The sequence below is a fragment of the Colobus angolensis genome, unplaced genomic scaffold (assembly GCF_000951035.1).
Source record: "Colobus angolensis palliatus isolate OR3802 unplaced genomic scaffold, Cang.pa_1.0 Scaffold80, whole genome shotgun sequence".
Lineage (NCBI taxonomy): Eukaryota > Metazoa > Chordata > Mammalia > Primates > Cercopithecidae > Colobus > Colobus angolensis.
Window position 1 is genome coordinate 1038354 of NW_012121821.1, and position 14494 is coordinate 1052847.

At 43.1% G+C, this 14494-nt stretch overlaps 1 protein-coding gene across 1 annotated transcript in view; it reads left to right on the forward strand.

Moving 5' to 3' along the window:
* The first annotated feature begins 6 nt into the window (after positions 1-6).
* RASSF3 (Ras association (RalGDS/AF-6) domain family member 3) overlaps positions 7-14494 on the forward strand; it is an 85888-nt gene continuing 71400 nt past the window's right edge. Inside the window, exon 1 of the mRNA XM_011929229.1 lies at positions 7-151. Within this exon, the coding sequence (XP_011784619.1) occupies positions 41-151 (111 nt within the window). The 5' untranslated portion in view covers positions 7-40. The remainder of the gene's footprint in view (positions 152-14494) is intronic.

The window sequence follows — 14494 nt, forward strand, 5'->3', positions numbered from 1 at the left end:
CGCCCCGGGGAGGCCGCCCGGGCGCTACGGGACCGGCAGCATGAGCAGCGGCTACAGCAGCCTGGAGGAGGACGCCGAGGACTTCTTCTTCACCGCCAGGACCTCCTTCTTCAGGAGAGCGCCTCAGGGCAAGCCCCGCTCCGGCCAGCAAGTGAGTGGCGAGCGGCGGGCGCTGCAGTCCGCGTCCTGGAGCTCCAGGGAACCCGCCAGCCCGCGCCCCCTGACTCCACGTGTCTCTGCAGGGCGCTCGGGGGATGCTCGCCGGGAAGGAGGAACGGGCCAAGAAGTGGCTTCTGCCTTTTCGGGTCCCGGGAGCGTGCCTGGAGCTTGTGCATGTGGGCGAGGGAAGGCGGAGGAAGGGCGGGGAGGCTGAGGGCCGGCTTCTGCCTTCTGCACCAGATGGCCTCTGCAGCTCCGCCTCGGGCCGCCGCCTGCGGGGAGCAGTCCCGGAGCCAGCAGGCGTCCCCGGGCCACTCCCTCATGTTTCCCCTTAGCGTCCCCGCTGGGTCGACGGTCGGGTTCGCGCGCCTGTCGTTCCTGTTAGTCTGCTCACTCATATGTGGTCCCCGGAGTGGCTTGGGGTCAACGTGTAATAGCTAGGGGTGGCCAGGTGAGCTGGCCTCCCCTCTTCCTGGCCCGGGCGTCGCGGTGGGCTGGGGGTCCAGGGGCACCGCGGGCCTCGCCACCGTAGGCGCTAACTAAATCTCGGTTGCGGGACTCAGGGTTGTGCGTTTCCTGTAAAGCTAGGTTTTTTGGTGCCCAGATGTTTTGCAAACAAGCTCCGATGCTAAATACTAGCCAGCGACAGCTAACCTTTTGGCCGATTTCTTCCTTTTTTGGAGGCAGCACGCCGTGGGAAGCACGACTTGGGAAAAGATAGGAAGGGAACTTGTGCCAGTTTCGCCAGCCGTAGCCGTGTTTCTTAGGGAGGCCTTCCCGAAACGGGGCACGTCGGCTGGACTGAGGACCCCGGTGCTAGAACCCGCGGCCTCCTGGCACTGGGAGCCGCACCAGGGAGCCGGGCCAACCCGCTCACATCAGATTACAGAAGATCGTAATGGAACAAATTTGTTGCTTTTAGAAAACAGGCGTTTGCCGACATTTCTATTAATACCAGACTGAGACCTAGAGACTAGAAGTAAGAAGAATCGTTCAGGGGCCGGATGATAACTTTTTCTGGTGGGTGTGGGAGGGTGCAATCTGTCAGGGTGGTCTTGCCAGACCTCTTAAGTTTAGCCACTTTCTGAAGTAAAATTCTTTCTAAAATTCGGAAGTTCTAGTCTTTTCAGGCCCTTAAGTCTCAAACCAGGAGGAGGAGAGGAGACGGTGAAGGGTAAGCTAAAGTCAAGTGCCCTTATTCAGTAACCGCAGTTAATCTCCAGTCAAGTCCCAGTGCCATAGTTGTCCGTCTTGTATTGTTTCTAAGACTTAAGGCCCCACTATTTACGAGTCACTTGGAGTGGGATCTCTTACTTTCCGCAGAGTGTGTTCTAAAAGCATGAGATTTTGCTGTGAAGTTTGGAAGTTGGAAATGCCCTCCCCTCCCCACGCCCACCCTCCCTGGGTTATAGAAAAATTGCATTTGCTTATGCTTTTTCCATTTTGCTTTTCTCTTTCTTGGCTCTCTCTTCCTCTTGTCCATTTTGCATTTTCTCCTTTCATTTATGTTGCTTTCATCACTTGACATGAAAAGGAACTCATGCTAGTTTGAAGTTTATTCCAGAGGTGTCTGCTAATCTGAAAACTAGCTGGTTCTTGGATTCTCCAGGGGTGAGATGCCACAAGGGCCAAAGTATTCAGATTGGAATTGTGTGACAATCCTTTAGTGCTTTAAAGAGTAAAGACATCAGATTTCTTTTCCAGGTTTATATGCATTTAGCATTTTTTTTTTTTTTTTTGAGATGGAGTCTCACTGTATTACCCAGGCTGGAGTGCAGTCGTGTGATCTCAGCTCACTGCAACCTCTGCTTCCCTGGTTCAAGTGATTCCCTTGCCTCAGCCTCCCAAGTAGCTGAGATTACAGGCATGCACCACCACATCTGTCTAATTTTTATATTTTTAGTAGAGATGGGATTTCACCATGTTGGCCAGGCTGGTCTCCAACTCCTGGCCTCAGGTAATCTGCCGGCCTTGGCCTCCCAAAGTGCAGGGATTACAGGTGTGAGCCACCGCCCCTGGCGCATTTATTGTTTCTATGTTGTATGCATTAATTTATGTAATATTCATCTAGCATATATACTCAGGGTAGTAGTATTTAGCATTTAGAATTAGTCTAACATTAATATGTATTTTGAAATAATGTGTTGGAAATCAGGACAGGAAAACATAGTTCCGTGCTTGAAGAGCTTCATATGTGTATCTGAAGCTTTATTGCCTGCATATTTTTCCCTTCTAACGTAAGACATGTAAGGTGCTGAGTTGTAGGAGTTATTTGCCAGGCAAAGTGTTCTAAACTGAATTTTAGTGGGCATTGTGGTTTATTTAAAGAGGTGATACGAATGTTTTAAATTCCTGGTAAGATTGGTGAATTAGGGAAGTAAAACATCATAAATTTAAAGCAAAGCACTCTTAATGTAGAACGTTTCTTTTCTCTAAGGTTAGATAAGCTTTTTTCTTCATTTTCATGCTGATGATTGTAAGAATAAGAAAAGCACTTCTGACATATAGCATAGTAGTGAAATTTATCCTTTCTCTAGAGAGATGGAAAGAGAGGTGTTGCTAGAAGGATCTATTAGAGATAACAGTGATTTTTTTTGGATGTTGTACCACCTGGTGAAAAAGTGAGAAAAATTAGGTTTCTAGAATTCTTGAAAATATGCAGAGAAAACAAGATGTTTGTGGTAAATGCAGAGTGGGGAGAAAGGGGTGAGGGAGCGGGTAGACTAGAAATTTCTTTTTTCTCTTGCCAGGCAAGGGAACATAGCCCAACTTCTTTCTATCCCCAACAGTAACAAAACCTTATAGATATAAAGAAAATGTTATCATTTTTTATCTTATTTTAAACCCCATTCTTAACAACAACAACAACAACAACAAAATGGAAAAGGGTTAAAAACCTGTCTAGGCTAGGTGTGGTAGCTCATACCTGTAATCCCAGCACTTTGGGTGGCTGAGATGGGAGGATTGCTTGAGCCCAGGAGTTCAAGAACAGCCTGGACAGCATGGCAAAACCCTGTCTCTACAAAAAAATGCAAAAATTAGCCAGGCATGGTGGCGCCCTCCTGTAGTCCCAGCTACTTGACAGACTGAGGTGGGAGTATTGCTTAAGGCCGGGAGGCAGAGGTTGCAGTGAGCTGTGATTGCACTACTGCACTCCAACCTGGGCAACAGAGCGAGAGCCTGTCTCAAAAACAAAACTGTCTAAAAGATATAAAGGGAATGAACATATGACTTTTTGTGGCAGTTTGAATGTTATATTTATTGTATCCCCAGGGTCTGGATCAGTACCTGATATACGGTAGTTGCTCAGTGAATGCAAGCTGAATGAATGAATGTTTTTCTGATTTGATAATAACCGAATTTTTTTTTTTTTTTTGAGACAGAGTTTCGCTCTTGTTGCCTAGGCTGGTGGGCAATGGCACGATCTCGGCTCACTGCAACCTCTGCCTCCCGGGTGCAAGCGATTCTCCTGCCTCAGCCTCCTGAGTAGCTGGGATTACAGGTGCCTGTCACCATGCCCAGCTAAATTTTGTAGTAGAGATGGGGTCTCACCGTGTTGGCCAGGCTGGTCTTGAACTCCTGACTGCAGGTGATCCACTCACCTCGGCCTCCCAAAGTGCTGGGATTACAGGTGTGAGCCACTGCGCCTGGCCCCTGATCTTTACCATTTTCAAATGTACTCTATCTTATGGTTCTCCCAAAAACTGTATGAAATATTAACTTAATAAAAGGGGGAGGTATTATTTAGTGATTGTGTAAGGCCCACACCTAGATAGCAAGAAGGATGGAACTCAGGTTTTCTGACCCAAATTACACTCTCTATTTTGTTGCTTTTTAGCTATAAAAATAATTTTACAGCCCCATATTCTCTTTGCAAATAAGGACACCTAAAATTTAAGAGTTTCTTAAAATGTTTTTTTTTTTTTGAGATAGATTCTCACTATGTCACCCAGACTGGAGTGCAGTGCCGGGATCTTGGCTCACTGCAGCCTGTGCCTCCTAGGATCAAATGATTCTCATACCTCAGCCTCCTGAGTAGCAGGGATTACAGCATCTGCCGCCAGGCCTGGCTTTTTTTTTTTTTTGTATTTTAGTCGAGACAGGGTTTTGCCATGTTGGCCAGGCTGGTCTTGAGCTTCTGACCTTAAGTGATCTGCCCTCCTCGGCCTCCCAAAGTGCTGGGATTACAGGCATGAGCCACCGTGCCTGGCTGTTTCTTAAAATTTCAACTCCCTGACGTGCACATATTGTCATGATAGTGTTTATAATTTGTATTTGTGGATTCCCTGTGTTTCAAAGGATCCACCTAATCATTGTTTTCAGCAGAATAAAAAATGTGGACAGTTCTGTAATTTATTATTTGCCTTCTTGATTTCCCACCAGAATCAAACTACCTGTAAATAGAGGACACACTCAAATTTCCAAAGAGTAGGAATGGTCTAAAATTATAATCTGTTGGAGTGTGTCTTACCTCTTAGCTAAGCTCCCTCTCCTGAGCCTTTGGTAGTTCATGGGAATAAGGAAATGAGACAGTATTTTTGCTTTAGAAGTAGGATAGTCAAGAAGTCTTGAGAAACATGAAATTGTCTTCTGAATAACCCACACTTAAAAAAAATTGTGCTAAAGAATTTTTCAGTAAGTAAGCCTATTAGACTCTACACAGCAGGCCTCAACTTCACCCTTTTGGTTTTCTCTTTCTTATTCAAATACTTTTGTGCCTCAGTTATTTGGTTGTGTCTTACTGCTAGAATCAACAGTAGTGAGCTGCACTCTTTTATTAGTGTTTCCATTAGAAGTTTCAGAGCTAGATCACTGGGGTAAAAGGATAGTGGTTTATGACATTATAGGTATTTTGACTATACTAGCCCTTTTTTTTTTTTTGAGACAGAGCTTCGCTCTTGTCGTCCAGGCTGGAGTACAGTGGTGTAATCTCGGCTCTCTGCACCCTGTGCCTCCTGGGTTCAAGTGATTCTCCTGCCTCAGCCTCCCGAGTATCTGGGATTACAGGCGCCCGTCACAATGCCCAGCTAATTTTTTGTATTTTTAGTAGAGACAGGCTTCTGCCATGTTGGGCAAGCTGGTCTTGAACTCCCGACTTCAGGTGATCCACCCACCTCGGCCTCCCAAAGTGCTAGGATTACAGACGTGAGTCACTGCTCCTGGCCTATGCTAGCTTTTTAAATGCTTATTTTTAATTCCTGTATTATGGGGCATAAACATTTTCACTAGACATTTTGCCTAGTGCAAGGTGATTTACACATCTTGTCTGCATGTCTGATATGTTCTGTTCTTACACGATATTAATCCATTGGAATTTTGTGTTTGTGTGAGCAAGATTCACAAAGGCATATTCCTTTAAATGAATTTCAAAAGAAAATTAGTTTCCAGTCTTATAAAGCCTCCTATTTGAGCAATATACTCCTTATCCCATTTCTTCTTCTGGCTAACTCGCAAGATTTGGAATTATTTGGAAAGCAGTGACACAAAACATTTTTGAAAAGAAAGGCTAAAAATATCCAATAATGTGGTTTTTCTTTTTAGACTTCCTTTGGCAGTCAGTGCCTGTCATACTGTTAACATTCTTTTTCTGGGAGAAAAAAAACTGAGGCTGACCAAATGCTTTCTAGTGTGGCCTGATTACCAACTCTTAGCCCTGGGCATTAGCCCTTGCATTTTCCACCCCAAGTCTCCAAGCATAAGTAGCTGTCTTTAAATAAAGGCCCCAGTTTGAAACATGCATTTCACTCCTAATTTGGCCAAAGGCCATTGGCTAGCAGTCCCTCTTCAGAGGGGATGGTGAAAAGACAGTAGGATATATGATAAATGCATGCAAAGGAGCTTCTCTTCTATATGACAAGTCTTGGCTAACTTAGCCTCTTTGTATCTTCCTCTCTTTGAAGAGCTATACACATTTGCCTTGTAGGAAGTTTTTATTCTCATGGCAAGCAGGCATTACCTTTATTACAAGGCCCCCGCTTATTGTTCACCCTGTGATGTAATAACTTTTAGGACTGTAGCCATATTAGCCTTCTCTTTAATTCCTTTCAGGCCCCATCCCCATCTTGGAACCATGGCCGGGAGTTGCCGCCCTTCATTCTCCTTAACATGTCTACTCAAAAAAGTCTTAAAGCCCTCTATTCTTTCCCTTCATAGCAAAAATTACAATTTGTCATTATATTTTGTTTAATGAGGACAGAGATTAGCATTTTTTACCTACTACATAAAATAAATGCTTAGCAGTTAAGGTGCTTGAACAAATGAAATCCTGCTCATTTTGGATGGATGTCCCAGTATTTGGTACTGTTAGTTTTCCTTTATACACGAATGTACACAGTGTCTCCCCCTTTCCAAACTAGACCATAAGCCTTCACAGTATCTCACAGGTAGTAGTGATTTAAAATGGTATGGTATTGGTGATATCTGTGATTACTGGTTAGGCATAATTCACTTTATATACTTTCCCCTTGTTTTAAGAAAACTCATCATGTATTTGTTAATCTATTTAGTTGACAATTTATTGAGTGCCTACTATGTGCCAGATACTGTTCTAGGCTCTGGGGTTAGGGTGGTGAACAATACACAGTCCCTAGCCTCTTTTGGCAATGTTTTTTTTTTTTTTTTTGAGGCGGAGTCTCGCTCTGTCGCCCGGACTGGAGTGCAGTGGCCGGATCTCAGCTCACTGCAAGCTCCGCCTCCTGGGTTTACGCCATTCTCCTGCCTCAGCCTCCCGAGTAGCTGGGACTACAGGCGCCCGCCACCTCGCCCGGCTAGTTTTTGTATTTTTAGTAGAGACGGGGTTTCACCGTGTTAGCCAGGATGGTCTCGATCTCCTGACCTCGTGATCCGCCCGTCTCGGCCTCCCAAAGTGCTGGGATTACAGGCTTGAGCCACCGCGCCCGGCCGGCAATGTTTTTAAAAAGCTTACCCAATAGGCAAATGAAAATATCTCTCTAATTTTTCCCTAAAGAGCTTGTTCCTTTAGTATATTTGAGGAAACTTTGAAATGTAGTTTTTCAGGAACACACCTATTTTGTAGTGTGGTAAAGCTATACATTGATTGATTGATTGAGACGGAGTCTTGCTCTGTCGCTTAGGCTGGAGTGCGATAGTGCGATCTCTACTCACGTAACCTCCGCCTCCTGGGTTCAAGCGATTCCCCTGCCTCAGCCTCCCCAGTAGCTGAGATTACAGGCATGTACCACCACGTGCAGCTAATTTTTTGTATTTTTAGTAGAGAAGGGGTTTCACCATGTTGGCCAGGCTGTTGAACTCCTGACCTTGTGATCCGCCCGTCTTGGCCTCCCAAAGTGTTGGGATTACAGGAAAGAGCTACTGCGCCCGGCCCTATACATCTATTTAGATGGGAATGTTGACATGGAATTGTATCCCTTCCTGTTTTACATCCCTGTGTAAAACAATCGCATTTCCTTATTGATGACTGTCTTCCAACAGAAACATAATCATCTTCAAGGTTAGAAAATGTTTTTTTAGTAACTTCAACCAGAGTTAGCCGAACTGGTTAATTCACCAAAATGTTAACCAAAATTAACCAAAGAAATCAACCAAATTTGGTTTATTTTCCAGCTCTTTTTTTTTTCTTTTTTTTTTTCGTTTTTAAAGAGATGGGATCATTCTATGTTGCCCAAGCTAAACTGCAGTTGTTATTCACAGGCATGACAATCGTGCCCTACAGCCTCGAACTCCTGGGCCCACATGATCCTCCTGCCTCAGCCTCCTGAGTATTCCTGGTTTTTCTTAATAGTTTAAACAGATAGTTCTGGTTTGGCTATCAGTAGTGTTGTTAAATAACTTTTGTTTGCTTAATTTTTTTTTTTTGTTTGAGATGAGTCCTGATCTGTTGCCCAGGCTGGAGTGCAGTGGCGTGATTTCGGCTCACTGCAACCTCCGCCTCCTGGGTTCAAGCAATTCTCCTGCCTCAGCTTCTCGAGTAGCTGGGATTACAGGGGCATGCCACCATCCCCAGCTCATTTTTGTATTTTTTAAGTAGGGACAGGGTTTTACCATGTTGGCCAGACTGGTCTCAAACTCCTGACCTCATGATCCTCCCACCTCAGCCTCCCAAAGTGCTGGGATTACAGGTGTGAGCCACCGCGCCCAGCCTTTTTTTTTTTTTTAAATGGAGAGGGCCAGATAATGCTCTAGGAAGGATGTCAGAACCCATAAAAAATGATGAGTGTTTGAAATATATGTAAAAACCTATGTAACAAATCAGAAAATATATTCTGAGATAGAAGTGACCATTCTAAAACTGTGCTGTGCAATACAGTAGTCACTAGCCACATGTAGTTTTTGAGCACTCAAGAGGTGGCTAGTCTGAATTGAGATTGCTGTGAAAAATACACACTGAATTTTGAAGACTAGAAAGAAGTAATGTAAAATATATTATCATAATTGAAAAATTGCAATTACATGTTGAAATGATAACATTTGATAATATTTGAGTTAAGTCAGTTTAATGTTACTTATTTTTTGCATGGCTACTGGAAAACTGAAAATGATGCATGTGGCTGGCATTATATTTTTGTTGAACAATGCTGTTTGCTAAAGCAGAGCTGGCAGCCCTTGCCGGAGGTTTGAATCTCCATTGTTTTGGTGGCTGCAGACGGATGGATGTGGGGGTACCAGCCTGGTGTGTTGGAAAGATTTTTCTTTGTGAAGGGGAACTTGCCCTTTACTGTTGGGGATAGTTTCTTCTCAGCCTATCCAGGGACACACATACCAGCATTTTGGGGTTGTGAAACTTTTGTGTGGGGAACTTCCCCTTTTTTTTCCCACATGAGCCAATAAGATAAAACTGACCTAATGACATTCTCAGTGCAACTCTGCCTTCAGTTTACAGAGAGAAGAGGGCTCATGTTTCATAGAGTATTAAAGCAGCAAGCTTAATATTTTGCATTTTATGGACTGTAATTGCTAACTGCTGCTACATGATTCAGTCAGCTAAGAATAATTTACTAATTATATATTGCAGCACTCGGTTCTTTTTCCAGATGCTAAACAAAGTGAGATAATTAGAGGAGGAAAAAGGGTGAGTTTGGGAATTAGAGACCAGAAGGATAGATTTAGAAGATCTTGGAGTTAACAGACTTAGAATATAATCAGCAAAGGGTTCACTTAAAATTAGTGCAGGTTGCCAGGCGCGGTGGCTCACGCCTGTAATCCTAGCACATTGGGAGGCTGAGGTGAGTGGATCACGAGGTCGGGAGTTCAAGACCAGCCTGGCCAATATAGTGAAACCCCATCTCTACTAAAAATACAAAAATTAGGCGGGCATGGTGGCGCATGCCTGTACTCCCAGCTACTCAGGAGGCTGACGCAGGAGAATCGCTTGAACCCGGGAGGTGGAGGTTGTGGTGAGCCGAGATCGTGCCACTGCACTCCAGCTTCAGCCACAGAGTGAGACTTCATATCAAAAAACAAACAAACAAAAAAAAGAAATTAGTGTAGGTTGACCGTGTGTGTGTGTGTGTGTATGTGTGTGTGTAGTTTTCTAAATTCATTTTCTAAGTGTTGAATATTCACAGTGATGCTAGACTTAAGTGCTAGAGATTCGGTGGTGAACAAAACAGATTGAAACCTGCCTTTATGGGGGGCCTATGTAGGTTTGTCTGAATTTGACTAGTCTAGATACCTCTTATAAGTGAATTTGTACAGTAATTGTCTTTTTGTGACTGGCTTAGTTTACTTAGCTTGATGTCCTCAAGATTTATTCATGTTGGAGTATGTGTCAGAATTTCCTTCCTTTTAAAGGCCGAATAATATATCCATTGTATGTATGTATCACTTTTTGTTGATCCATTCATCCTTCCATAGACATTTGGATTGCTTCCACCTTTTGGCTTTTGTGAATAATGCTGCTATGAACATGAGTGTACAAATATCTCTTAAAGACCCTTCTTAAAACTTTTTGCGATATATACCCGTAAGTAACAATTGCTCTAGAATCATATGGTAATTCAGTTTTTAATTTTTTGAGGAATACTATACCAACAAATTTGAGTCCTTATTTAAACCCAGGATTATGGAATACTGCTGCTTGATTTCAGCTGTCATTTGGTTGTCTACATTGTATTTTATCGAATTGGAATTATTCCCCAAATATTGGAAAATGTGGAAGTTTCTAATTTTTGCTACTGTAAATAGCACTAATAAATACCTTGAACATGAAACCTTTTCCGTTATGGATTAATTTTATAGGATAGTTGTACAAAAATGAAATTTTACTGATTATGAGGGTGTGACTTTTTATGACTATAGTTATATATCGCCAATTTTTGTCTATTTTTAAGTTTCATTACATCCGTACCTCCATTGGATATAGTCATTAAAACAGAGAAAGAAAACTTCAATAACTAAAGGCACCTTATTGCTATTTAATTTGCCTTCCTTTATTATTTTTTAAATTATTTATTATTATTTTTTGAGATGGAGTTTTGCTCGCCACCCAGGCTGGGGTGTATGGCACGATCTCGGCTCACTGCAACCTCCGCCTCCGGCTCACTGCAACAGGAGAACCAAGTGATTTTCCTGCCTTAGCCTCCCGAGTAGCTGGGATTACAAGTGCCCGCCACTACGCCCTGCTGACTTTCGTATTTTTAATAGAGATGGTGTTTCACCATGTTGGCCAGGCTGGTCTCAAACTCCTGACCTCGGGTGACCCACCCGCCTCGGCCTCCCGAAGAGCTGAGATTACAGGCATGAGGCACTGCACCCGGTGCATTCCTTTAATTAACTATGAATTTAATACTTTTTTAATACTTCTGAGTAAATCTCCCCTGTGTGAGAATTGTCCATGCATGACCTTTGCCCATTTGTCTATTAGGTAGGCAAAATCTTGAGAGAGCACTGCTCGAGTCTGTGCATTTTTAGCTGGGTAGATGGTTCTCCTTTTTTGAGGTCAGCTGAACTTCAGGGTATTTTTTGACTTACACTGTTTGGACTAAAGGGATATTACATATTTAGGCTTTTTTTTTTTTTTTTTTTTAAAGACGGAGTTTTGCTCATGTTGCCCAGGCTGGAGTGCAGTGGCGCGATCTTGGCTCACTGCAACCTCCGCCTCCCAGTTCAAGTGATTCTCCTGCCTCATCTTCCCAAGTAGGTGGGATTACGGGCATGCGCCACTATGCCTGGCTACTTTTTGTATTTTTAGTAGAGATGGGATTGATCAGACTGGATGGTCTTGAACTTCTGGTCTCAGGTGATCCACCCGCCTGGGCCTCCCAAAGTGCTGGGATTACAGGTGTGAGCCCCTGCGCCCAGCCCAGGCATTTTGAAATACTTCAGAATGTGTTTCAGGCTGGTATCACTGAAACTCAGAAAAATACTGTAGTTACAATATGGGGAAGGCGTTGCTAAGAAAGCATCACCATAAATGAACCCGTGGGATTCAGAAGGTGGGGAGTTGGGTGATGTGTTTTCTACTAATCATGTTTTTTTAGAAAAAGGGTGACTAGAAAGTTCCTGTTTATCTTTGAATTTCAATAAATTTTGTGCTTGTTTTCCAACCACTCTGGTAGAATTTAGAAGAACCTAAGTTATTTTTTATTTTTATGTTTTTGACAGTCTCACTCTGTCACCAGGCTGGAGTGCAGTGGCGCCATCTCGGCTCACTGCAACCTCCGCCTCCCAGGTTCAAGCTATTGTCCTGCCTAAGCCTCCTGAGTAGCTGGGACTACAGGCATGCACCACCATACCCAGCTAATTTTTTTTTTTTTCCTTTTTGGTAGAGTCGGGGTTTCACCATGTTGGTCAGGCTGGTCTCAAACTCCTGACTTTGTTATCTGCCCTCCTCAGCCTCCCAAAGTGTTGGGATTATAGGTGTGAGCCACCGCGCCTGGCCAAGCCTAACTTATTTTGTAAATATACTAGGTATTGAAAAAAGGATGATAGGGCAAACTGCTGGAAACCTTACCCACCAAAGATAATTTATACTGTTTACTTATAGGCTTATTGTCTTTTGTTGAAAAATTGTGATGAGAAAGGGATTGGCATTGGCATCTATTAGGTTGGTGCAAAACTAATTGCGGTTTTTGCCATTACTTTCAGTAGCAAAAATCTCAATTACTTTTGCACCAGCTTAACACTTTTAGCCTTGTTGATGCCTTTGTAGAAAATTGTTGCTTAATCTCTTTTATTCTGATTAACTCCTACTTTGCATTTTTTCTTCTTTCAGAATCTTTTTATCAAATGAATCTTTTAAAAACATGTGAAGAGTTATTTCTGACTTTATGATTGATAGTTTATGAGCCCTCCTTAATTCCCAATTTCTTAACTCAAACAAGCTTACTGTGAAATTTTTCTTTTTTCTTTCTTTCTTTCTTTTTTTTTTTTGAGATGGAGTCTTGCTCTGTTGCCTAGGCTGGAGTATAGTGGCATGATTTTGGTTCACTGCAACCTCCACCTCCTGGGTTCAAGTGATTCTTCTGTCTCAGCCTCCCCAGTAGCTGGGAATACAGGCACATACCACCACGCCCAGCTAATTTCTGTATTTTTAGTAGAGACAGGGTTTCGCCATGTTGGCCAGGCTGGTCTCGAACTCCTGACCTCAGGTCATCTGCCTGCTGCGGCCTCCCAAAGTGTTGGGATTACAGGCATGAGCCACCGCGTCTGGCTACTGTGAAAATTTTCTACAAATGCTTGTTTCGAGGAATCTTTTTTGATATTTTGCCAGCAAAGTCATAGGAACAAAATTTTTTAAAATGAAATTAGAAAACAACAAAGTTAAATGTATTATGTAGGAGGAAAAGTACCAGTACTAAAATTAACTTTAGCATTCCTTGGTGTTTTACAGTTAATAGAGCATTCCAGGGGAATTAAAATTCAGTTGATTTTATTGAACTTTAATTTTAGAGGAACTCTGAGATGAGAAATTTAACTAGCACGTTTATCCGTTAAGGCCTTAAGCAGATGCAGGTTTCATGACATGCCAGAGGTAAATTCAGGGGTACTTGACTGTAGTGAGTAATTTCTCAGCTATGGGAAAATGTAAATATTATGTAGATGGTATAAAGAAACAATATTACGTTTGTCCATTTAAGGTCTGTTTCTGTTTGTTCAGACAGGCTTGTGGATTGCTTTTCTTGCCAGTGTTCCTTTAGGAGGAAGGTACAGCCCTTTCAGATATTTTGGAGTTTTCTTTTCTTTTCTTTTTTGAGATGGAGTCTCGCTCTGTCATCAGGACTGGAGTGCAGTGGCACGATCTCGGCTCACTGCAGCTTTCGATCTCAGCTTACTGCAGCTTCCACTTCCCAGGTTCAAGAGATTCTCGTGCCTCAGCTTCCTAAGTAGCTGGGATTGCCAGCACCCACTACCTTGCCTGGCTAATTTTCATATTTTTTTTTAGTAGAGACAGGGTTTCACCATGTTGGCCAAGCTGGTCTCGAACTCTGGGCCTCAAGTGATCTGCCCGCCTCTGCCTCCCAAAGTGCTGGGATTACAGGCATGAGCCGCCATGCCCGGCCACATTTCTGTTTTAAAATTGCTTTCTTGCGTTTCCTCTGCCCGGATTTGGTCACGTGAAACTGTCAATTAGCGTGAATGAGGTGCTGCTGCCTCATTAATAATAAACCGCAGGGGTTTGATCTTTGGCTGTCATATTGGTGGTCTCTATATCCAAATAAGTATTCGTGAAATTTGGGGGAAGAGAATGTGGGCTTATTGTATAGCAGAAGGAGTACTTTTCATAAAGGCAAACCTAGCGCCGATATCAGCAAATCCACTTACAAAATCCATTCCTAAAGGAGGAAGTTCTGTTACAGTTTTAAAATTAGCATTACAATGGATCTTGCTTGTTTGAGGTGAGGGCTTAAAACTCAGTAATGAAAAAGAGGGAGAACTATAGGCTAAAAGGGTGTGTGTTCTTAATTGATTAATTGCAGGCAGCTATGTAGGGCACCCTGTGTTTAAATCACTAGCTGTATTATCTTGGGCAAGTCATTGTACTTCTTTGTTTTTTAAATTTATTTTTATTTTTTTCTTTTTTATGAGACAGGATCTCATTGTTGCTCAGGTTGGTCTTGAACTCCTGGGCTCAAGTGATCCTCCTGCCTTGGCTTCCCAAAGTGCTGGGATTACAGGCATGGGCCACCACACCTGGCAAATCGTTGTACCTCTTTGAGTCTTAGTTTCCTCGTATGTAAACTAGTAGGATGCGTGGAAGTTCATAAGCATTAATAAATGTTAGCAATAGATATTACTATTATTTTTTGAGACGGAGTCGTGGTCTGTCGCCCAGGCTGGAGTGCAGTGGTGCGATCTCAGCTCACTGCAAGCTCCACCTCCTGGGGTTCACACCATTCTCCTCCCTCAGCGTCCC